Source organism: Oryzias melastigma, linkage group LG1 (genome assembly GCF_002922805.2).
Source record: "Oryzias melastigma strain HK-1 linkage group LG1, ASM292280v2, whole genome shotgun sequence".
NCBI classification, from domain to species: Eukaryota; Metazoa; Chordata; class Actinopteri; order Beloniformes; family Adrianichthyidae; genus Oryzias; species Oryzias melastigma.
In genome coordinates, this window is record NC_050512.1 from 18,072,004 (window position 1) to 18,096,187 (window position 24,184).

General features: G+C 36.7%; 5 protein-coding genes across 7 annotated transcripts in view; all 5 read left to right on the forward strand.

Moving 5' to 3' along the window:
* LOC112157451 (predicted GPI-anchored protein 58) overlaps positions 1 to 2,241 on the forward strand; it is a 3,004-nt gene extending 763 nt beyond the window's left edge. Inside the window, exons 3-7 of one of the 2 annotated variants that reach the window (XM_024290177.2) lie at positions 19 to 78; positions 391 to 540; positions 613 to 648; positions 731 to 769; positions 907 to 2,241. In XM_024290177.2, the coding sequence (XP_024145945.1) occupies positions 19 to 78; positions 391 to 540; positions 613 to 648; positions 731 to 769; positions 907 to 1,242 (621 nt within the window). In that variant the 3' untranslated portion in view covers positions 1,243 to 2,241. The remainder of the gene's footprint in view (positions 1 to 18; positions 79 to 390; positions 541 to 612; positions 649 to 730; positions 770 to 906) is intronic. The other variant, XM_024290178.2, reaches the window with a different exon arrangement.
* A 1,426-nt stretch (positions 2,242 to 3,667) lies between these two features.
* scpp7 (secretory calcium-binding phosphoprotein 7) lies at positions 3,668 to 6,227 on the forward strand. 2 transcript variants are annotated; one of them, XM_036212639.1, is made up of 9 exons: positions 3,668 to 4,190; positions 4,264 to 4,329; positions 4,487 to 4,534; positions 4,606 to 4,653; positions 4,751 to 4,792; positions 4,886 to 4,942; positions 5,019 to 5,162; positions 5,369 to 5,461; positions 5,577 to 6,227. In XM_036212639.1, the coding sequence occupies exons 2-8, from the start codon at positions 4,276 to 4,278 to the stop codon at positions 5,411 to 5,413; spliced, it is 438 nt and encodes a 145-aa protein (XP_036068532.1). In that variant the 5' UTR covers positions 3,668 to 4,190; positions 4,264 to 4,275; the 3' UTR covers positions 5,414 to 5,461; positions 5,577 to 6,227. The 2 variants fall into 2 exon arrangements, with proteins under 2 accessions (XP_036068532.1, XP_036068531.1); XM_036212638.1 differs by having other exon boundaries at positions 5,369 to 6,227.
* Positions 6,228 to 6,457: 230 nt separating this feature from the next.
* scpp5 (secretory calcium-binding phosphoprotein 5) lies at positions 6,458 to 8,859 on the forward strand. Its single transcript, XM_024290127.2, has 11 exons — positions 6,458 to 6,531; positions 6,616 to 6,676; positions 6,776 to 6,829; positions 6,948 to 7,013; positions 7,112 to 7,165; positions 7,257 to 7,325; positions 7,406 to 7,435; positions 7,519 to 7,566; positions 7,658 to 7,708; positions 7,784 to 7,867; positions 7,939 to 8,859. The coding sequence occupies exons 2-11, from the start codon at positions 6,623 to 6,625 to the stop codon at positions 7,954 to 7,956; spliced, it is 528 nt and encodes a 175-aa protein (XP_024145895.1). The 5' UTR covers positions 6,458 to 6,531; positions 6,616 to 6,622; the 3' UTR covers positions 7,957 to 8,859.
* A 4,052-nt stretch (positions 8,860 to 12,911) lies between these two features.
* enam (enamelin) lies at positions 12,912 to 17,244 on the forward strand. The gene is made up of 8 exons (XM_024290005.2): positions 12,912 to 13,006; positions 13,124 to 13,182; positions 13,303 to 13,326; positions 13,496 to 13,558; positions 13,636 to 13,674; positions 14,460 to 14,483; positions 14,565 to 14,630; positions 16,500 to 17,244. The coding sequence occupies exons 2-8, from the start codon at positions 13,132 to 13,134 to the stop codon at positions 16,881 to 16,883; spliced, it is 651 nt and encodes a 216-aa protein (XP_024145773.1). The 5' UTR covers positions 12,912 to 13,006; positions 13,124 to 13,131; the 3' UTR covers positions 16,884 to 17,244.
* Positions 17,245 to 19,334: 2,090 nt separating this feature from the next.
* cnga1a (cyclic nucleotide gated channel subunit alpha 1a) lies at positions 19,335 to 22,264 on the forward strand (the record flags this gene model as incomplete). The annotated part of the gene is made up of 5 exons (XM_024290018.2): positions 19,335 to 19,812; positions 19,913 to 20,017; positions 20,395 to 20,501; positions 20,618 to 21,228; positions 21,305 to 22,264. Coding segments are annotated over exons 1-5 (2,055 nt in total), but the record flags the coding sequence as incomplete, so codon positions are not given.
* Positions 22,265 to 24,184: the final 1,920 nt, after the last annotated feature.

Consider the following 24,184-nt stretch of genomic DNA (forward strand, 5'->3'; position numbering starts at 1 on the left):
TTTTTTGGTTTGTTTTAGCAGATGTTTCCACCCTATGGTTTCTATCCATTATTTGCTCCTCCCTATGGCAATCAGTTGGTAAGGCATTGCTAGTTTTTGTGCCTGCAGCTAGATCCCACACAGACTCACTGAAATGATACAACTCTGCATGTTGGAACTTTGCTCTGTAGATCCAAAATATAAAAGCAAAAAAAAAAAAGAAAAGAAAAAATTCCAACCGCAAAGTAAATTAAAAGGTGGTGCCCCAGAGTCTTAAACATTTTATTTTTACAGCATTCTAAAATGTATATGGAGCTCATATACTGGAGAAAGCTATATTTTTGGTTGAATTATGTTCCAAAAGTGCAGACTTTAGTCTTTAATCCCTGTTTTTTTTCTTTTTCTGTAAAGTTCTCTCCTTATGGTTTTCCATCGATTCGCGAGCCACCTTTCCCTCAAGCTCCAACTCAGCAGCTACAGAACAGTCCGGCGGCGCCTGCAGAAAATGTAGTTGGAGCCGCCGTTCCTGCAGCAGCTGCACCTCAGCAGACGCAGCAACAGGTCGTTGTACACAACATTAAAAATAATGGAAAGACAAACGACGTGATAACTGAGTCTAAATTTCCTCCACAGAACCCCCAGATTGTATACATGCTGCAGCAACCTATGGTAAATAACACAGTGAACATGGATTATAGGTTTGGTTTGGGAGAGTTTAAGAATATTAAACGTGCTGATTTTTTTTTTCTAGAACCCTGCACTTGGAGGTCTTAGCTCAGAGGAACTTGAGGTGAGACAGACAAGATGTCTATCTGTCTCATGGCGTGTTCAGGCAGCCTGTTAATAAACTCAGTGATCTCTCTGATGATGAAACTACCCCCCTTCCTCCCATCCCTCCTAAAGTATGTGTCCATGTCTCTGTTTCAGACTCAGGCTAAGCTGAACCAGATGAGCTTGTACAGTGTGCTCACAAACCTGCCTGCAGGTGTTGGACCTGTGCAGCCCGATAACCAAGCCGCCGGACTCACAAACCCTGAACAGCAAGGTGCCTCGCTACATGTGGGAGGTTCAGCAGCAGCAGCAGCAGCAGCGGGAGTTCGCTCATCATTACAGGGCCCCGCTTGCTCTGGATCCCTGCTGAACTCCAACAGCGGCCCCGCAGGTGTGAGGAGTGCGGCGCCTGAGGCCAACGCCGTCCAGACACAGAATCAAGCCAAGGGTCTGCCCTCACACCGAAACTTAGTCCGCAGCAAAGCCAACTGACAGAAAACGAGAAAGTACTCCATGTTATATGTGTCTCAGGAATGAAGTGCCTAAGTTATGTCCATTTGTTGTTTTTCCCTTTCAAAGAGTAGAATGAAATAAAAAGAAGTGCAAGACAAACCAAACCTGCACGTTATTATTATTTTTATTCTAATGAGCTGTAGTCTTTTATTTACATTCTTAAATCTGGATGATGTTTCGTATTCGAGAGCAGTGTGACCATGTCGAATCCACACCCATCCAGTGCTAAACCAGAGATCCAAATGGAGCAGACATCAATTAACAAGAGCTTCCGTTCGGAAAAATGTGTTTGCTTATCTACCTCGGAGCATGCAGTCACTAATGAGTCTTCAGGGACTGTCTGTCACTTTAGCAGCTAATTGCCTGGTCTGTGTTCAACAACCAGCTGCTTTTGTGGATTGTTCCCTCATCAGGTCACACAAAACCCAAAACAGAAATTAAATTCAATACTGCAAAAAGGTGATTTAAAAAAAAAATAAGAAATGAAGTAAAACTGCATTTGAGCAGCAAATATAAAAATTCATCTCACTCGACTGATGCAATCATAAAGAAGTTTTCGGGGACATTTTATCATAATATCAAAACCAATCAACGGGGCGAAAATTTGAGTAATAAACAAACAAAAAAGAAGAGGCAGAAAACAAATTCAAAAATTAAAGGGCAAAGAGTTCAACTGTAAAAAAAATGGAGTTATTCACACGGAGCACACAACTGCTGCAAACAGATGCACTATCAATTGCCTCATCAAACATTTGGTTTTTTGATAGTCATCTGTGGTTTTTTTTTGGCAAGTTTTCTGTCTCTGTGTGTGCAGATGTTTCAATCACTCTTCTGAGTTTGGATGTCTGTGGTGGCTCCGTATCTGTTCTATCTCGATCTAAGAATTACATCACAGCGTTCCTTGAAATCCCAGAAGGATATGTATGGTGGATTGTTCTAAACTACAGAAGTTTTAAAGCTAATTTAGTCAAAAAAAAAGAAAAAAAAAACAATCTTAAAACTTATTCCAAGAATTGATTTTTTTGCAACGAATAGAATAACAAATCTGAAAAGAATAATATTAAATCACGACTAGTTGTGGTATGACAGCATTGGTGAATATTTTCCTCCATATTGGAAAAAAATGTGTTTTATTTGCACCCAGCTGTGGTTTATGAAAAAAGTAAGATACACCCATCCTTCTAAAACATTCTCTTGAGAAGAAATTTTACCCTAAAATCTCACATAGCTTTGCATTTTGATGTTTTTTATATTTTAATTCTTGGTTTAAATCTTTTAATGTCAAAAGGTCCATTATTTGAAAGACTAGTTATTTTTTTTTTGTCAAATATTTATTTATTTATTTTTGAATATTTAAAATCTGATATTTCCCATTACTTCATTTCAGAATAACATTTTGGCGTCAGGAGCAAAACTCCCTTAGAGTTCTTGAAAAAAACCATTAATCTCTATTAATGTTACATCTACTCTGAATGACATCACTTTAATATCATAGAAATGACAACACAGACAAAGAAATTAAATAAAATTCTCATTATTGCAAATATAATGAAAACTAACAAAAAAAAATGAAAAGACTTACTAAAATGTGGTGTCTATTTGGTGGTATAAATATACCAGTATACTGAAAAGAGTTTTTTTCACACCGGATTCATTTGAAAGAGTAACAATTTAGACATATTTTTCATTTTATTATTGCAAAATGACCAACGTTTCAGTTTGTATTAACACTTGCAAGTATCATCATCTAATTCTGATACATAAGATGTCAAAAACAATTTAAAACATAAAGATTGGAATTTTCTTTTGGCAGCTCCCAAGCCAAGACAGTAACTTAAAGAAGTGATGACTTAAAAAAGAAAAAGAAGACTTAAAAACACATTAGTTGTCTTAGATAAAATAATAAATTAGTAAATAGCTAAAGGACTGTGAAGGTGCTAATCAGTTTGAAACATTATTGCACACAGTAAAAGAGACAGAGAGCTAAAGAGAGTTCATAAAAAAGAGCACGGCTCCCGGGAAGAAGTCAGAAGGGAAACAGTCGCAAAACTGTGTCGGCACTCATGACTGTTGTCACGGTAGATTGGTCAAAGTTGCAGTAAAGTTTCGGTGAAAATATAAAGTTGGAGAGTTTGCAACAAATCTTGGGGATTGCTTGAATTTGTGCTAATAGTTGCGATCACAACACTGCAAAATCTTGCTCCAAGGGAGCTGCAGGAATTTCCTAGGAGGGAAGTGCAGCTGAAGAGCACGCCAGCCCATCCGCTACGCACACACACACAGACGTACCACACTCAAAGCAGGCCTGCATGGAGAAATGGCATCAGCTCTGCACTTCTAAATTTAGGCACAGGCCATGACATATCGCTTTTTTAAATTATCTGCAATGATGAAAATATTGAGGCGTTTGAATTAGTTTTTAACTATTCACAAAGTATTGTTACATCCTTCTTTTTGATCATTAAATAAAATGGGTTTTACTATTGAAAGATGTTTGTAATGAATAAAAGTGTATTAAAAAATAGTGAAAAATATTATGAAATATTTTCATAGTTCCTTTCATATTCATGCATTTATAAAGTACAATGTGAATGCAAGAGGTCACCAAGTTGATTTATTGAAAAAAAAAACATAAAAGACTCGCAGCTCTTTTTAGAGTTGAAAGAGTCTTGCACATTTTGCCTTAGTATCCTGGAGTTATTAATGTGGTTCAAGCCAAAAAGATAAATATGTTTATGGGTTTTTCTCACGGAGACAGTACTGGCAGCTCCCCATCATAAAGTTTCAAACTTTGGCTCAGCATCAAAACCTGTCAAAAAGTTTGCACGTGCTTTGTGGCATCAGCGAATAAATAGGAGCAGGTCTCCCAGAGCAAAGCACATCCCTCACCTCGATATTTTGTCTGCACGTTCTGCTAGAAGAAAAAGGTAATGTAGGCTTAAATGAAAGACATTTTCATGCACAAAGACTTTTACTAACTGTTAAAATTCTCTTTAACAGCTTGTTTCAAAGATGAAATTGATCCTGGTTGTGTCCTGCATTCTTGGGGTGGCTTTCTGCGCCCCTGTAAGTAAATACTTTTCATATTTCTTTTTAATCCGTTACTAGAGTTCTTTATTCAGGACTTCACATAGCACTCACAGTGTGCTATCTTATGAAATATTAATTTTAATGTGTGTTGGATGTGATACATTTGACTTTTTTTGATTATTTTGTCTTCTAGAAACCACAAGGTTACAAGGAGTTTGACATCTATCATGCTCCGGCTGAGGTACAGTATTGTATAATGAAGCAAACTTAAGAAATAAATGTTATTTTAACTTAGTTAATGTTTCTTTACAGGCAGCCCAGGCCATCCCTGCTGGAGCCCCAGCTGGAACTCTGGAAGTTGTAAGAGAACATAGCTTTAATTTGACTTTTACTCTCTCTGATGTGGTACTAATGACTGATAATCTCCACAGACTTACTCATGTTTGTGTCCTTTCAGCTGCTCCCAGTGGACAGCCTGAGACAACCAATTGGAGGAGCCGTGAGTATTCAAATTTAAGAATATCAACGTCTGAAATGGGACAAACCATCACTTTTACTTATGTGAATGTCCAAATGTGTTTTGCATTTAAAGGTCAGTGGCTTCATCAAACAGGAGATTCCACGGGGAAATGGTGAAGATGACGAAGTGGTAAGGGATTTTATTTTGAAGGCAGGGAGATGAATTGAAGTGCCATTGATATGATGATCGGAACTTTTCGTTTTAGTACTACCCCTTTGGCTTTAACGTGCCAGCCCCTGCTGCCCCAGCTGCCCCTGCTGCCCCTGTCGTCCCTGCTGCCCCTGTCGTCCCTGCTGCTCCTGTCGTTCCTGCCGTTGAAGCTCCAGTTCTGGTCGTCGCTGCTGTCCCGGTAACAATTGAACAAACTGAACAATTACTAACATTCTGGCCACATTTCGGTAAAATTGCTGCAAGAAGAAACAAAATGACAGCAGCGATGAAGGCATCAAGTTCACTAAAGTTATTAAATGAGCTCCTCTGCAGAGAAACATTGACTCACCAATCAGATCACATGGCATTACTCTCGTCTGACTCACCAGAGACCTGTCATTTCAGGCTCCTGTACCCAAGGGAGATGATGATGAGGAGGAAGATGACTGAGAGCATCAGCATTTTTTTTTTTTTTTTTGCTGCCACATGAGCCAACAGGTAAAACACCTGAGAATATGTTTGATCTTCGTGTAAATTTTGGCAAAAAAAATGTGTGGAGACATTCAGTGATCAAGTATTAATTATGATTATTTGATTTTTGTTTTTGTTTAAGGTGATTGGAGGAGAAAGGCTTGCAACTCTTCCAAACACCCCCCCCCCCCCTTCTCCAGCCAGCACTTCTTTTGACTAAATGATTTACAGATATGGTGCTTTGCTGTCCATGCACTGTGAAAATGGTGCTAGTTTAGTAAATCATTACAAGTAAAAAGCTACAACTAAAAATGTGATTTTTTTTTTTTATTTTATTTTATTTTACATCTTTGCATGTGTTTCCATTTCTATAAACTGTCATGTTTGCCAACTTTCCAATAAATAAAACTGTTGCATTCACAAATTCATTTGTGGTTCTTCATTATCTGCTCAACATTACTGTTTAAGTGCCTCAAAAAATGAAACTTTGCATTGTGGTTTCTATAAAATAAAATTCAGTCAAATAAAAGATTAATAGAACCTTTAAAAATGTAAAAGAAAATATGTCCCACTAAAATAGAGTGAAGTGATATTTCATCCCAGGGGTTCATTTTCTAGGAGGACACAATCGTGCCTTAAACCCTCTTGTTTGAATGGTAATTTATATTAAATATATATATATAACTGCCATATTTATGGGGCTTTTGAAGATATATTTAATCAGAAACAGATCATAATAAAACATAAATGCAAGTATCATTAATGGGGATCTTTTACATACACATATATATATATATATCTCTGTTTATGAAAAAAGAGTAAAGGTGCTTCGCTCCAGACAGTATAATTAACCTGAACACATTACTCAGAGAGTGGATTTGACCACTGGTCATTTAGTAAAGCTGACGACTAGACATGATCTGCGTACCCCCTCATTGAGTGAATTCCCTCCCTTTTCCTCTCCTGGGATTGGCCCATCAAACAGAGCAGGCACTCTATAAAAGCCAAAGGGGCAGTATGCATGGTACAATCCGATCAGATATTCTAATCTCAGAGTTTTGACGCTTCATTTTTGTGTGCTTCTTTTGCTTCTGAGGGTGAGTTTCTGAATGTTTGCATATGAAAACAAACATTCAGTGAAAGTTGTATCAGTTTCTAACGATGAGCGTTGATATTCGTAGGGCAAAAATGAAACTCGCCATCCTGTGCCTGTGCCTGGTGAGCACGGCCTGTGCTGTGCCTGTAAGTCAAACATCAGCTTGATTTTATTTTCCCCAGTAAAATATCTCAGTAAAGTCTCTCTCTGTGTATATATGTATACATATATATTTTTATCTTTAGTTTCAGTACCTGCCACACTTCCCCGGCTCCAGACAGCAGCAGCCACCTGTACAGGTAAAGCAGTTCTTTCTATAGCTTTTGTTCTACCCTAACAGCCTTGCATTTGCAAGGAAAAAAACATCAGAAATTGTAACTTTGTACGGAAAATTAATTGTTTTTTACTTTTATTTAGGGGAACAATCCCTTTTCACCTGGTTTTCCACAACCTGGACTCCCAGGAGCTTATAGTGTGGAACTGGTATGTCACAATCCTTCAGAGCACCTGGACTTATTTGGAAAATAAAATAAGATAGACCTCATAAAGAGTATTAACTTTTTTGTGTGTGTTTGTTTTAGATTTACCCTCACAGATTTCCAGGTGGTACCACTGGTGGAGTTAACCCAACACAGGTAAAAAAAAGACATATTTATGTAAAATATAAAAGAATGATCAGTGATAGTTTGAGCTACTTCTTAATTTTAATTATTGTTTTTCCTGCAGCCCTTTTCCTCTTACGGTTTCATAAAATACTCCATTCCTCAGCCACCAGGCAGACAGAGTTTAGAGATTGTAAGTGTGTGTATCCTGCATGTACTGTTATGTTTGGTGCAATAAAATGTATTAATGATAATGTTCTTGTTGTTTTGCAGTTCTACCCCTATGACTTCAGTCAGCAAAGGGTAAACTGTATTTATTTATGTACAATTTTATGCAAAAGTGGTATCATAGTACTGAAATGATTGTGTTTTTTTTCTGTTTTTAGATAGTGCAGCACCTCCCCCCCATGTCAAACCAACCTGTAATGCCAGATGTGAGATGGTTTTATTTTGAAATCCAAACACATTTTCACCCTTCTGTTGTTTAACAGCATTTTTATTAATGTGGGCTTTTGCATCTTGCAGGTTTTCCCACTCGAATACCCCCCTCAAAACTTTCCTCAGCAAAACATAAACGTAAGAGCTGAAAAATGTACCTGACAGGATTTTATTTTGTAGCCTCTTACTCCAATTTTCCTCTTCTCCTTACAGAAGCCAATAACTGATGCTAAAGCTGTCCCCTCCCAGGAGCCTCTGCAGCCGCTCCTGCAGAACCAGCCCACACAGGAAAGCCAGGTATAGCCCATATCCTCTAAACCACCTTGATCATGTAAAAAAAGATAAGTAAAGAGCGTGTGTTTTTGCAGGTCCCTCCAAAGGTGTAAAGGAGTTCTTCCATCATCATCTGCAGTGAACCTGAAAGTGCTTGACAAAAAATGAATTAAATGAAAGATTTTCATGAAAGAAAATAATAACAAAAAACATGAATATTAGCAGATAAAGGTTTGACTGATTTACATTCTTAGAATGATTTATTTAAAAAAAAACAACCTTTCGATTCCTTTTTCCCATTGATTATTAACAGTAAGCTGTTGTAGGTCTGCGGACTGAGATATATTTTTTTCCCTTTTTTGTAAACAGTGTTTGCTGCACTGTCACAGTAACTGCATTTTAGTTCACATTGTCTCCTGTCCTACTGTGTCATTTTCTTTAATAAACCAACACTTTGAAGCATTTCCCTTATGCTTACTGTTTATTGTGAAACAAGTTTGGAAGCTGCTTTTAGTTTTAAGTGAATGAGTGAAACTGATTCTCAAAGAAAGTTTGCTTGTTACTGTATGTGTGGTCAACTGTTCAACACAGGAATATAAAAGCAGTAAATGGAGAAGTGTATTCCACCCTGCTGAAATATTATTTTACAAATTCATCCAAAGGATATAAAAGTTTATGATTAAAAAAAATCATAAAATGAGGGTAAAGTGTTAAAATTCAATTTAATCAAATCAAAGATACTTACTTTGCTTACCGGTGGATCATCAGTAAATCAATACAACACACATACACTCAATAAAATATGGACAGTATACACTCAGACCTACTGAAATAGTAAAGTTTATGTTAAAAAAAAATGCTTATGACTAAACAGTCAAATTAATGAATTCTGTGTTTAGGGCCAAATACACTGCTGTGAAAACTAATCCTAAAACATGAAGACACTTCATTGAGACTCTTCTTCTGCCCCCTGGTGTTCAATTCTTAAAGAAAATAAAACAAAACTAACAAAAAAATGATGGAAAGTAAGCTTTGTAAAGCTTTTTCATTAATTGAGTCACTTTGTTAAAAGAAAAGACAATAACTTTATTGTTTTCAATATATTTATGAAATTTTGTCTATATCCTTTTATTACATAATTTGTGGTGTTAACACTTTCGTTCTTATTAAATTCAGTGTCATCTGCATGAAATGTTCACAAACACTTATCATGACTGTGTTAAATTAAGTACTGGTTTTCCCCATTTTTGGAATCTGGGAAAATCGAAAAAGTTGTCTCAATTTAAAAAATATTTGCATTTTGTGCACATAAAAAACAAGTAATAACCACAAGAAAGATTATCACAGATCAACAATTTAGGAAAAAAAAATCATAAAATGCAATGAGACATGGGAAAAATGTCTTTTCCACATACTCGTCTCCTCTGTCTGACAAGTCTGAAATTATCTCCATGCCAGGATTTACTATATATACATTACAGCAACTGTATGTTATTCAGTGTACATACCACTGCTTACAGACATTACACTAAATATAATTACTTCAGTGGTTAAGCAAATTTCCCCGCAGTGAAATGTAAGTGTTATAGATGAATACATCAAGGGGAAAGTTCCTCTGTATCCTGAGAGCCCTGAAGTTAAAATCCTGTCCCAGCATGATTTTATTTTCTCCCCCTGCAAAGTAACATGCCATCCTCTCACGCTAACACTGTCTTTATATCAGATGCTCTTTGTTATAAGTCCAATCAACAGCTGATGAAATTTTGTTGAAAGCTGTACTGAAGAAAGAGACTTTCAGGACTGGCTTTGGTATTTTGTGGTCTACTGTGATGAAGACAAAAGCACGTTTATCTAAAAGGAGACCCAAGAGTGAAGGATAGTTTGATGGCTAATACAGAGGAAACAGCAAAGCTTTTCATCTGTTTCTTTTCTAACTTTAAACTTCTTGATTTGTTGAATTGTGAATAAAAATAAGTTGTCAACTGAATCATTTTTTCTATTCACTCACTGCCCACTTTATTGGACACACTTGTCTAACTGCTCGTTGTTGAAAATTTCTGATCAGCCAATCACATGGCAGCAACTCAATGCATTTAGACATGTAGACATGGTCAAGACGATCTGCTGCCTGCGTGATGCAGATTTTGAGATCAGGATGAAACATTTGAATGAACTGAATGACAAATGATTGTAGGTGCCAGACAGGTTGGTCTGAGTTTTTCAGAATCTGATGATCCACTGGGATTTTTCAACCCCATTCATCTCTAGGGTCAGAGAATGGTCAGAAAAAGAGAAAACAGTTAGCAGCAGTTCTGTGGGCAGAAATGCCTTGCTGATGTCAGAGGTCAGAGGAGAATGAGCAGATAGGGTTCCAGCTGATAGAAAGACAACAGGAATTCCAATAACCACTGGCAGAAGACCACACTGGCACCACTCCTAAAACTGAGGCCACAATTCACACAGACTCAACAAAAATGAAAATGAAAGATTAGAAAAATATTGTGTGGTCTGATGAGTCTCCATTTCAGCTGTGACATTCGGATGGTAGGGTCGGAATTTGGCGTCAACAGCATGAAAGCAAAAATCACGTTTCGCCTAATGGTGTGGGAATATTTTCTCAGGTCACTTTTTTGGGTCCCTTAGAACCAATTGAAAATTCTTGCAGTATTACAGCCTCCCTGAATATTGTTGCTGACCATGTCCATCCCTTTATGACCACAGTGTACTCATCTTCTGAAGGCTACTTCCATAAAGCTCCACATTTTTAAACTGGAATCATCTCAGACTGGTTTCTAGAACATGACAATGAGTTCACTGGACTCTAATGTCCTCCACAGTCACCAGATCTAAACCCAAGAGATCACCTTTGGAATGTGGTGGAATGAGAGATTGTCATCATGAAAGTGCAGCTGACAAATCTGCAGGACAGGACAAGTTAAAAAAAAAACAAAAAACAAAGAGCAAGTCCATTGATGTGAATCTAATGTGTTTCCATGTTACTCTGCAATTATTTCTCCTTGACAAACAATTTTAGTTTTGGTTTAGTTTATTTCTAATGGAGCATATTCTGAACTCCTGATGCCAGACGCCCCTTCCCATCATCCATCTGTTTACACTCTCTCCCACTAGCTTACAGCCCCTCACACCCCCAACCTAACATTAGCAGTGCAACAAAAATAACAATCAATACCGGAGCTTTCCAGTTGTACAGTTTTTGGTCAGATGTCAGCTCAGACGAGGAAAACAAAGACGTACATGGATTATCTGCAAATGAATGCATCAGAATAGAGCGGAGCAGGGAGCTTGTGGCTTGCCGTAGTAGCTTCTATGACACGGCCAACAAGCTTTTTCAAACTGTATTTTTATGTCTGCTCCTGATTCAAAATGATTTGAATAAGGAAATACTCAGAAATGCAATTTTATGATTAATTTTCTTTATATTTGTCCTCCAACATGAAAAAATGCCACAAGAACATATTAAAAACCAATTTTTTATGGCAGGTCTTTAAAGAATGCAGTATTTGTATGCTGGTTTTATCTAATACACTTAATTTTTTTCTTTTTAATACTAACAGACTTACACTTTTTTAATCGAGACAGTAGTTTCTCCGAGACCTCCAGAAGTGACCTATAGTGCCAGCTGATTGACTCCAGTGGATCTGTAAATTCTGCAGCCGTCAAAAGGTATGCTCTTTGCAACTCTGAAAGCAAGAGCCACAAAGATCTGTGTATTAAACAGTCTCCTCACCCCGCTATACTTTGCCAAACAAAACACAGACTGATTAACCTGTCAAAAGTAAGGCATTCCTGCTGGAAAAGCCAATAATAAAATCACAACAACTGAAAATAAAACAAAAACTTGTCTCGTTTGGCGGTGTCACAGCAGCAGTAAAACTTGAAGAACTAATGAAGAGATTGTTATCTTGGAGGGAAAACTCATTATCTCAGCAGATCTGAGGCAAGACTGGGACACAGTTTGGTAGATTACAGAGTTAGCGCCTCATTATCTGATCTGGAAGGAGAAAAAGCAAACAAAGAAAATGCTTTCAGAGACCTGCATTGTTCAAAATTACTATGATGTACACCAGAAGCACCCAGAGCAAACATATAGACACCCCATACTTTCCATTAAAAATGTGCATGTGCTTGTACCACATACATTGTGTCTGTAAATTATGGTTACTTGGAATTTCTGGATGTGGAGCACGGAGGTATTTCTTTTAAGGCAGCAAGATTCAAAGATCTATGCCAGGAAAACACAGTTAATCATGTGTTGATGTTTATAATTGATTTAAAGGTTAAACATAGATCGATAGCAAGATTACTTTAGGAAAAAATGACAATTATCTTTTGTGAAATGATGTGTAGCTTAATAATAAATGTTGCCACTAAAATCTGGATTCATTTATTTTATTTTACTTCTTTTGTAAGTGTGTGTATGTGTGTGTATTACTGGCACAGGAGGAGCCACTTGTAATTACAGCCGGGCTGTGGGGCGTAGCGGTTCCAGGTCTGAGGTCAGACTCTTGACAGGGATCAAGTAAATTAGAAGGTCATGAAAAAAATTCCTGAAGCTCAAAAAATGGCTTTTGTTTAACATCACTTGTCACTTTCTTTTACTCTATTTGTATGACTTAAACATCCGTTAAAAATAGCAAACTGATATTTGAATACATTTGTTCCCAAAACACTTGAAGATATATGTTTGAACTAAATAAAAAAATGAAAGTTTTAACATCACTATCCTCCACACTTTGACAATGAGTTCGAACAATCCCTACAGGAAATCGGATTTTCCAGCAGGATTTCTTTTCACACCCTGATGTGTCTGTAAGTTATATTTTGGGCTGCTTCCATGGATCTCCTTTTCTTTCAAGTTTTGGTTTTAGGGCAATAAAGATGAGCATGTTTGCTAAGCAGACTTGAACACAGCTTGTAATTAAGTGTAACCAGGGCCTCAACCCCACATACCACTTTTTTCTTTGGTTTTGACACGTAAGACATTTCTTCAAACACATAGCTGTGCATGTTTTACTGGATGTGATTGGCTATCACAGGGTATTCCAGAATATAAATGGCATCTTTGGGCGACATGAGGAAGACTTCGCTCTGTTTCTGAGAATCTGAGAAGATACTTTGTCTGTAGCAGGAAAAGAGCTAAGGGTAAGACCTATGTTTTTTGTAAATTGCTTTATTAAATATTTGATCTGAAGTTGTGTTTATATGTTTCAAATAAAGGTATCAGAAACAACAAAAAAATTTTTTTGCTATGTTTTGCAGGAGCCAAGATGAAGTTGTTTGTATTTTTGTGCCTGATCATCTCAGCTTTTGCCGCTCCTGTAAGTCTTACCTTATTTTATTTTTTTTCTTTTTAGAAAATAATGCTTTATTGAAGCATTTAAACATCGCTGCTCTTCAAAAAAAATCCTTAAATATTTGTGTTTTTCTCCTTGATGCAGGTTCCAGACAGTGACAGCAGTGAGGTAAGGGTTCTTCATCTTGAATGGTTTTGTGAGGATCTGCTTTTGGGACTTGTCATATCCCGTTTTTGTCATGTCATGGACTGCACAGCACAATAGCTCTCAGAGAGAGGGGGCTATTATCGCCTTTATTGTAGCTCACGGCTGCGGATGTCTGGTATTTGTCCTGCAGGTTGCAGCACATGCTAATGAAGCCCTCAGGCTCATGGAGCTGTTTAGGATGTACCAGCGACAGGTACAACAGTTAATAGTGTTTTACTTAGCAAAAAACAAGAAACTTTGAGGACCAACTGTGATTATTTGCCTTTTCAGGGACTAGCAAACCCCTTTCTTCCAGCCGCTGATGCTCCTGTGAGTTGAATTTTATTTGAACACTCTTTGCAAAAAGTAGTTTTTGAGTGTACTACAAGTAAACCTAGTCTATGCTAAAAGTGAAGCACATACTTGAAGTTTACTTTTTGTTTACTATCTACATATTTTAAAACTAAATTGTTTCAATTTATGCTACAGTCACAGATACAACTGCGGAGGTATTTATCATGGGGAGGCATTGACAAACTCGTGAAAATGTCATGCCATCACCTGATTATTTGAAAATTGTTGGCGAGATCATGAATGTAGAAGGTGGCAGTCAGGCGGCAGTCAGGCGGCAGTCAGGCGGCACTTGACTTTTTAGTGCCGTCATACCCGCCTGTTGCTGCACTGTTACCAACCAACCTCGAAATGTGCTGACTGACCGGTTTCACCTTTTAGAGAAAAATTATCCGGCTGTAGTAAAATTTTGACTTTTTCTTAAAACCTTGGTGGCCACTGCACACCGTGTAAAAAGCGACTGCTGCCTCCCCATTACAAATGCAGCCAAATTTGCTGACAGACTGACATTTAGATTGCACCATGGTGGCATTTTGGAAAAAGTGACCATAGTCTTAGCCTGAAGAAGTATTCAGACAGTATACTTTCTACACTACTTATACATGGTCGATAGTAGACTTGCTACACTTGTACTTTCACTCAAGTAGACTTAATAAAATACATTTCAAGTGTTCTGATTTTTGCTCAGAGTTGCTAAAAAAATCAACACATTCAGACATGTGATGTTTGATCCTTAACGGTCCATTTTTGCTTTTCCTTCTAAGGCTGGTCCTGCAGCAGCCGTGGCTGTAAGAACCTTCATTACATTGAAACATCTAAATTGACAAAACTAAACACTTCATTTAAACTAAATAATCTTTTTAATCCAGATAAATGTACCAGTCCAGCAAGCTGCTGCCATCCCAGCAGGTGATGACTCAGACGAGGAGACTGAGGTGAGCTTTGGTTTTTACTCCATAGCTATTTTGTACACTAAACAGATTTGTCCATTTTGTACCGTCTTTTATGTTGTGTAAGGAGCTGTTTGCTCCAACAAAGTATTTATAGTTGAATCACACAAGTAGAAATCATGACAGTGTAAAAAATGTTAGTAATGTTTGCAGAAAAAAACTGTAACATCATAACAGTTGACAACATAATCATGAAAAAAATGTCATCTTAATTAACAGTAACTTCCTGAAAACCACAAATGTTCCAAACCAGTATTCTTTACTTATTGTTCTGTAATGAATTTATCTAGTTAAAAAAAATTTCCACCAAATTCTGTTCTGGCAAAAACATGTAAATGTCCTTACTAATATTTTAACATCAACTGCATATAAAATGTAATTGTTTTAGTTGTAAATCATCTAATGTGTAACAAAAACAGAAAAATACTTTAATATCAAAATTATAAATCATACAATGTTTTCTTGTTAAAAACACAATATGTAACCAATAAATGTACCAATATAATATTGTTTCATGGAAAAAATCTAGCAGCTGAGGTTGCCAGTTTTTTTTTTAACCATAAAAATGAATTTACATCTTCGTTCATTTGTAGACTGACGTTGATATTTTTATAGGAGAGATTAAATGCTACTACAGTAAAATTAAAATACAATTTTCAACAAAGAACTGTGAAATATTACAGTAGCAATTATTTTACCCGTGATATGATAAAATGTACCACAGTATATTTTACAGTAAAATCTGGCAACCTCAGCAGCCAGTTTTCTACTGTAAATAATATTGTATGTCTTTGCTGCTTTTACAGTGTTGCACTGTATTTTTAAGGGAAAATACATTTTGTTTTATAACTAAAATTAGGAATATAACCAAAGAAGAACGGTAAAAAAAATCAGCTTTTTTTGCCGTAATACATTTAAAGTAACAACTTTTTCACTGCAAAATTCTGGCAACCACACCTGCCAGATTTTGGCCTTAAAAATTAATGTACATCTTTGTTAACTTTGTGGACTGATGTTGTAATTTTCATATAAAAAATGATTTTCCTTGGGTAAAATTATGATACAATTTTCATCAAAGAAACAAATGTAGGTATTTTTTACTGAAATATGATTAAAAAAAAGCACCACAATGTATTTTATGGTAAAATTCTGGCAACATCAGCTGCCAGTTTCATCTTAATAAATTAATGGATGTTTTTACTAATTTTATAGTGTTACACTGTATTTTTATAGTAAAAATTAAGAATATAATCAAAGAAAGAACTGTTAAAAATAGGGACTGTTTTTTGACCGTAATATTTTTAAAGTAACACCTTTTTAATAGTGAAATTCTGGCTGCCAGCTTTTCACCGTATATTTGACAGTACTTTTTTACAGTGAGTGTCAAACTAAAGTAAATGATGCATAGACAGTTCTGCTTCAGTTTCTTCAAGCTTCCTGGAATTAGTCACAGACTCCTAACCAGACACAAGAGCACTACTGTCATATTAAAAGACCATAAATGGGTCCCCTAAAACACCAGACACATTTCAGCGGTGAGACAAATTTAAATAGACCAACAATTATATTCCGTAGATATATTTTGTCTCGGTATTGTCTGAAATTGCTGGGTGTTGCTAAGGTTCCTGAAACAAACAAAAGATCCAAATTTATACATGAGGCTTGAGAACTTAATTCCCATAAAAACATTGTTGGAGATTTTAAAGGCTTTTTATTTCTTTTATCAAACGTTAACAAGCCAACTTTAGATGTGCTTGTTTGACATCATATTTTGTGAATCTAAGTGGAAGAAATATTAAGCTTCTGATTCTTCCTTTCTTAAGCTAAACTTTTTCATTTCTTTTGACAACAAAGGGTGGTAACCCAGGTCCTGCTGTCGGGGTGGCTCCCCTAAACTCTGACGAGGAAGAGGAGGTTGAAGAAGTGGAGGCCACCGAAGTGGAGCCAGCCGTGGCTGAACCGGCAGAAGGCACGGCAGCCCCCCCAGCAGCGGCCACTGAGCCCGCCGTGGTGGATGTGGCTGTTGATGCGGCACCAGTCGATGATGTTGTTGTGGATGTGCCTCCCGTTGACGTTGCCGCTGTTGACATCGCCCCCGAGGTGGCTGCTGATGCGGCCGGTCCTGCCGCAGCTGATATCCCCGCCGCGGCTGATGTCCCGGCTGTTGGTGACACTGTGGCCGCAGACGCAGCTGAGAATGAGGTGACAGGAGGCGTTGCAGATCCTGCTCCACTGTAGCTGTCCAGCTCTGTTTTTAAATGACTGAAGCACTCAAATGTGATGTAGAAGAGAGGCAGAAAAAAAAACCTAAAAAAAATATATTTTTTTGTTTTTTTTAATTTTGAGCACAAAATAGTTAGAAATTGTTTACTTTGTTTTCAAAATGTGTAATTCCATTTGTCAAAGCTTGGAAACTGTGTTTTCTTGATCTATTTTTTATATGTGCTTGACACTAAAGGGCCTCATCTTTTCAGACTGTAGCAGCAACTGGAACCTTTTTATATACCAGAAAATCTGACAGATTTAATTTACGATATGTAGTGTCTTGATCTTTTCTTGCTTTAAAATGAACACAATAAAGTGCTGTTTGCTTCTTAAATCCATGGATTCATTTTATGTAAGTGAGTTGTAAAAATGCACACCTGCCAACAGGGAGAGCTATTATACTTTTTTTTTTTTTGCAAACAGAAAACCCAGCTACACATTCTAATGAAATTGTGACAGTATATGACTCTACACACTGAAGAGGTTTCATGTTCATCTGTTGAGATGGGGCTGATCTAATAGGATCAGAAGGGGATATGTCTGAGAGTGCTGACTAAGCAGAAGAGGTGTTTATGCGTGCGCGCAAAACAAGGACACTTAAATCTTACAAACCCCTGAAAGGTTCTTAAAAATGCAGGTTAAAGTTGATACAAATCTGAATAAATGTACTTTTTATGATTTGTGGGTCATGAGGATTAGATTAATTATAACTCTTTTAAAATAGAAAGATGAGCGACATTCACTCCCCTCTCCTCAGACGACTCTAATCCACAAATCCTCCATAGGGTCACTGGGACTTCATGACACACTTAGATCATGCGCTGCTTAAAGGCGTCATTTTCCTATCCTAAATGTAATTTTAAATGATTTTTGGTTTGAATTATTATCTAAATCACCTTAGATAAGCCTAAAATTAAAATATATATACAATAATGAAAATGGATTAATAACTGCTTTAAGGACTGGAAAAGGTGAGTCGAAACAATTACTGCACACTTTGAAATCTGATTCTACCTGAAAGAAATTATATTTTTATACATTTAGACTAATAAATCAATGATACAGATTTTAAGTTAATTTGTGTGAACCATGATACATAAGGTGAAGTCTTTTAGTCCAAATTGGGAAAATTTACCACATTTTTCTGAAAGTAAAATTATGTTTTTTCATGATTTAACATGTACATTAAAAAGACTAAAATATGAGTGAATTAAAGACAAATGCAGGTGAAGTGCTTCATAAGAAATATGTTTTTAGCTGTCAAAATTTATTGGATGAGATTTGTGTTCTCATTAGTTTTGTGTCTTTGAAATATAACATTACATTTGCATTGGTAAAAAGTCATTTTGAAGGACTCCCTGAAATGGTTGCTGTAGTGATTTTTATCATTTTTTTTCCTTTCTCAGAAGGATTTTTTTTGTAATGTTCTTTGTATTTTATATGTATTTTTATAGTATATTTTATGAATACATTTCTGTTTCATTTTTTTAAGTCTTGTTACTTGGACATTGAATCCATGATAAAATTCTTCTATTCTATTTTATTTTATTCTATTTCATTCTTTTCTATTCTATTCTATTCTTTCTTGTCAAAGTAAAAAAAAAGTTAGACATTGTTGTGGTCAGTTGACTTGTTTACTTCACATTCATTTCCTATAACCTATCCTGAGGATGAAAAAGCTTTTTTTTTCATTGCTTCTCTTTCATGTACATAATCTATGGAAAGAAATGCTGCTTTTTTAAAGAGTCCGGCATTCCAGCACTGTTTAATTCTCTAATTGTGTTCTGAGGCTTTTTAATTAATTTAATAAAATGTTTTTTTTTTCTTTTTTCCCCTCTAGCAATCCTCTTAGTGGTTTTATTCTAAATTTGAGATGTTAAAAAGAACTGAGAGGTCTGTTGTGTTTTGCTAATTGAGAAAATGGGGAAATAATTATAAATTAATGGGAGTCTTTTCAAAATGGTCTGCTTTGTAGTGTTGGTGTTCATACAAAAAATATAATTACAGTTATGTGAAGAAAATCTAATAAATATAATTGATATATTTGAAGTTAACAACAAAATCCTTTAAAATTGTTCAATTCTGATTCCAGTGTGTGTTTTGTTGTTTGTTTTTGATGAACGATCAGTTTCTTTTTGAGTTTTGATGACCATAAAAAGACTAATTGAGGACTTTTATTTATTTGAGTGTTCTAAATCATATTTTATGTTTTTGTATTTCCGTGTAGATTGCAGAAGTGCCGCCATGAGCTTCTCCACCGCAGGTCACCGCCTCTGTTTACCTCCTCACACAGAGCCACAGTCCTGCACCGACAGTGGAGAACAAAGCGAGGAGGAACTGTAAGCCAAACCTCTAAAGAAGATTAAATAAAGGGAAAAAATAGAAAATCAATAATTGAATTTAAACAAACTATGGCTGTGACTGTTTTTCTAACAGAAATGAACCAAATCCCTCTCATGTGACCAACACCAATAACAACAACAACAATGAAGAGTAAGTCTTTTAGAGATAAGTGAAGCCCTTCAAAATAAGAGTTACAGTTCATTTTTCCTCTTTAATATTTCAAACTGTTTTTTTTTTCAGGGAGGAAAAAGAACAAAAGAAAAAAGAGAAGAAAGAGAAAAAAGAGTATGCTTCTTGTAAATCTATGTTTTGGTCATTTCTTCAAAAACAGGAATACTTCAACTCAAAGTATATTTTTTATTTCCAGAAAAAAGAAGAAGAAGAAGGAGAAGGAGGAAAAAGAAGCGAAAGAAGAAAAAGAGAGGGAGGCAAAGGAAAAAGAAGCAAAAGACGCAAAAGAGAAGGAGGCAAAGGAAAAAGAAGCAAAAGACGCAAAAGAGAAGGAGGCAAAGGAAAAAGAAGCAAAAGAGAAGGAGGCAAAGGAAAAAGACAAGAACAAGTAAAAATAAAATCACCTAAAAAAAAAGCAAGAACTTTTTAAAATATTGTTTCATTGCTTGACTTCTTCCATCCCCTTTTCCTTTTTTATATTTTTACAGGCCTAAAGAAATATTTGTCATTAATCCAGCTGGGAATCTATATTACAACTGGCTGTTTTTCATCACAATGCCTGTTATGTACAACTGGACCATGATTGTTGCCAGGTGACCATCAAACTCACTGTCAGTCAGAGGCTCATCTAGCTCCTCCCCTGCTGCCAGCTCTGCCTGCTGCCATCAGAAATTCAACTTTAAATATTACACAAAGCAAAGTTAGCAATGTTGATTGCTATAGATAAAAATCCTTTATATGATAGCCCAAACTTTGGCCCATTTTCTCAACCCATTTTATCACTTTCTGGGTCACGGGGTTGCTGGAGCCTGTCCCATCTACTGTTGGGCAAAGGGGGGTACACCCTGGACAGGTCATCAGTCTGGCACAGGAGTGAATGAAAATGATCAGAATTTTAGAAAACGTTGAGTCAAAAAGTTGTCAATCAACCAGGATGCTAACTTTTCCATGTCTTTGTTTCTACAATCAGAGCTTGCTTTGAAGAACTTCAGCACGACTATATACTCTATTGGTTTTTATTGGACTATACTTCTGACCTAATATATCTGGCTGACATGTTCTTCAGGACCAGAACAGGTAAAATATTAAATCCATCTAAATAAACTCTTAAAGACTTAATGTTTGAATGTTATCCGGGGAAAATGACATCATGTTCTTCTTTTGTAAATATATATATTTGCTTGACATTGCAGGCTACCTTGAACAAGGCTTGATGGTTAAAGATAAGAAGCTGCTCCGGGATCGTTATACGTCCAGCTTCCAGTTCCGTCTTGATGTCCTCTCCATGCTGCCGACAGATATCTTCTATTTTGTCTTGGGTCTTGATTACCCAGAGATCCGAATCAACAAGCTGCTGAGAATAGGTCGAATGATGGAGTTCTTCACAAAGACAGAGACCAAAACTAACTACCCTAACATCTTTCGCATTGCAAACCTCATCATGTACATTCTCATTATCATTCACTGGAATGCCTGTTTTTACTTTTCTTTTTCTAAATCCATCGGCTTTGGTGCAGACGAGTGGGTCTATCCAGCTCTGGATGACCCGGATGAACCGGAGTTTGGGCAGCCTATGAGGAAGTATGCGTTTAGTCTTTACTGGTCCACACTAACGCTGACCACCATTGGAGAAACCCCCCCGCCAGCTCTAGATTCAGAATTCTTTTTCCATGTTATGGACTTCCTGGTCGGTGTCCTGATCTTTGCTACCATTGTGGGAAACATTGCCACCATGATCTCCAACATGAATGCCGCTCAAGCCCAATTCCAGGCCCGGATTGACAACATCAAGCACTACATGCAGGTTAGTGATGTGCTACATATGAATACTTTTGTGTTGATCTCTTTTTTGATGTCTCCATTTCTTTTTTTGTTTATAGGCTCGAAAAGTCAGCAAGGAGCTTGAGTTGCGAGTCATCAAGTGGTTTGATTACCTGTGGAACAACGGAAAGGCGCAAGACGAAAGAGAAGTTCTGCGGTACCTCCCGGATAAGTTGAAAGCAGAAATAGCCATCCAGGTCCACATGGACACTCTGAAAAAGGTTCGTATTTTTGCCGATTGCGAGGCAGGACTCCTCATCGAACTGGTGCTAAAACTCCGACCCCAGGTTTTCAGTCCTGGAGACTACATCTGTAAGAAGGGAGACATTGGCCGTGAGATGTACATTATCAAAGACGGAAAGCTTGCAGTCGTTGCCGATGACGGCGTCACGCAGTTTGTTGTGCTGGGCAGCGGCAGCTATTTTGGTGAAATCAGTATTCTTAATATCAAAGGCAGCAAAGCAGGCAACAGGCGGACAGCCAACATCCGCAGCATTGGATACTCGGATCTCTTCTGCCTCTCAAAAGATGACCTGATGGAGTCCTTGCTGGAATATCCAGACGCCAAAGGCATGCTGGAGGAGAAGGGAAGGCAGATCCTGATGAAAGACGGACTGATTGAACTGGATCCAGCAAACATCAAACCTGAGGCTAAAGAGCTGGAAGAAAAAGTTGACAACTTGTACACCACAATGGACCTGATGCAAACTAAGCTCAAGAAGATTCTGCAAAAAAACAAAACTGCCGACAAAGCACTCAAAGAGCGCATCAAAGATCTGGAGCTCCTGAGTGGAGAGGAGGTAGAAGAAGACGAGGAGGATGAAGCTGTGAAAAAGGAAGCAACAGTGGAAGAAGCTGTGGAGGAGACAGCAGATGGAACGGCGGGAGATGATGAAGAGAAAAAGGAAGAAAAGGGTGAGGTGTCAGAGAAAGGTGAGGAAGAAGAAGAAAAGCCTGATGAAGCGAAGGAGGAAAAAGAAAAAGGTGAAGAGGAAGAAGAAAAGAAATCAGAAGAGGAAGAGAAAAAATAATGTTATAACAAATTAAACAGTTGCAAAATATTTCAAAGATACTTTTCTATAGAAAGTCATTGGTTTTGGATTTGCTTCCTAAATATTTAAAAGGTAGTGGTGAAATGTTGAACTGTTGACCATGGATTTGATCTTGAAAGGATTAATAAAATATTCATGACTGGAGTTGTAAAATAACTTTATTTTCATTATATGACAAAAATGTACTGATGTGGACATGACTTATGTTTAGATGTAATTCCCACATTTTCCATCAATTAGACAGCACTGGGATCTGATGACATGTAGAGTACAGGTAATTCAGTATGAATTTAAAGTGGAAGTTTTCTGAACATTTTTTGTTAATTTCTTAAAGCCGCGGTTGTTTTAGAGTGCTACACAAAATTAAAAAAAAATCTGTTAATAATCTGTTAATAATGGCTTCATAATATAATTCAGAAAGTGCACAACACATTTCAATAAAGAAATTTCCTGTAATCCTAATAGTGAGAAAGCAAAAGACACATGGAGAACTGCCTAAATTCATGGGTATCAGAAGTTTTAAAGTAGTTTCCTGTTCCTGAAAACAGTTAAAGATTATTATAGAGCTGAACGAAAAAAATATTTTTCAATTTTTTTAAAAAGAACCCCCCCAAAATAAACAAATCAATACAATGACCATTTCAATATATGAACATGATTTTTTTAAACAGATCAATCCTCATTTAGTTGTGAGTCTATGGGTTAATTCAAGATATCTACAATTGAAAATAAAGATAAGTTTATTTTCTTGTGGAAAAAAAAGAAATATTTTAAATTTAAATCTAACATTGGGAAGTGAAATACATTTCCCTACCCTTGGTGTCCTGTGGACCTGATTTGTATCTTTTCATTTGTCTTTTTCTAATAACAAAAGTAAGCATATCACAGCGAGTGCAATGTGAAAATTAATGGTACCCAGTCTATGTAATCTTACACTCAGTTGTAAAAGCCTGTGAAAATGACTTGGCAGACTAAGTGCAGCAGGGCAACAAACTATGTGTCATTTACCCTGAGGAAATTTCTGTCTCTGAGGCTGGTTTCCTGCAGAAGATGTTTTTCTAAAGGATTCGTTGCCTCAAGGGCTTCTCTCGAGCCTTAGAACATCCATTAAATAAAGAGTAAACAGGTCTGTTGTTACATGTAGCTGCAAAAACAAGCCATTTGACATGTTTTTGCACAAGTTATCTGATTTGCAACTGATTCTGTAAATTCAATTGGGATTCATAAATAGATATAATTCTAACTTGAACAGGAATTTTAACAGATTTAAAACCTGTAGTTGCCTATAAGCATACAAAATTAAAAATGTTTCTGATGAACATAAACTTTTAGATATATTTAGCTTTTTCATCCGAGCTTTTCAACTTGAAAATTTCAAAGAAATACTTCACATTTCAAAATACGAGGTCAGTGTCTTCAATTTCATGCCACTTTCTCCTTTTTTTGTTATTCTTTCACTTTCTACCTTTATATAAGACCATCTTTTATAAACGCTTTAGTCAAATTTAGAAGAAAATAGCCAGCCAATCTAGACAGCATGCACAAGTAATGGAGGTCATGGCTCACAAGGTGGCAGCCCTGTCCCAGCAAGTCGCACACCATTATCTACCTCTTTGAAAGAGTGTAGAGTGTTTTTTTTTTCTTTTTTCAGATGGCCTATTGTTATAGAAAAATCACTGGTGCATGTCTTGTGTGCATGGGTTCTCAATCAAATTCATTTTCAGAAGCAGTGAGAAGAAATAGGCTGATCATCGGGGTAGCAGGGGTGCTGCTGGAATTTGAGGGGGTGCTGGGCGAAACTTCCCAGAAGTCTCTCCAGCCGGTATTTCTCACAATTCATTTAGCACCCAGCAACAACGTGAAATGCATGCAAAATTCGAAATGTTC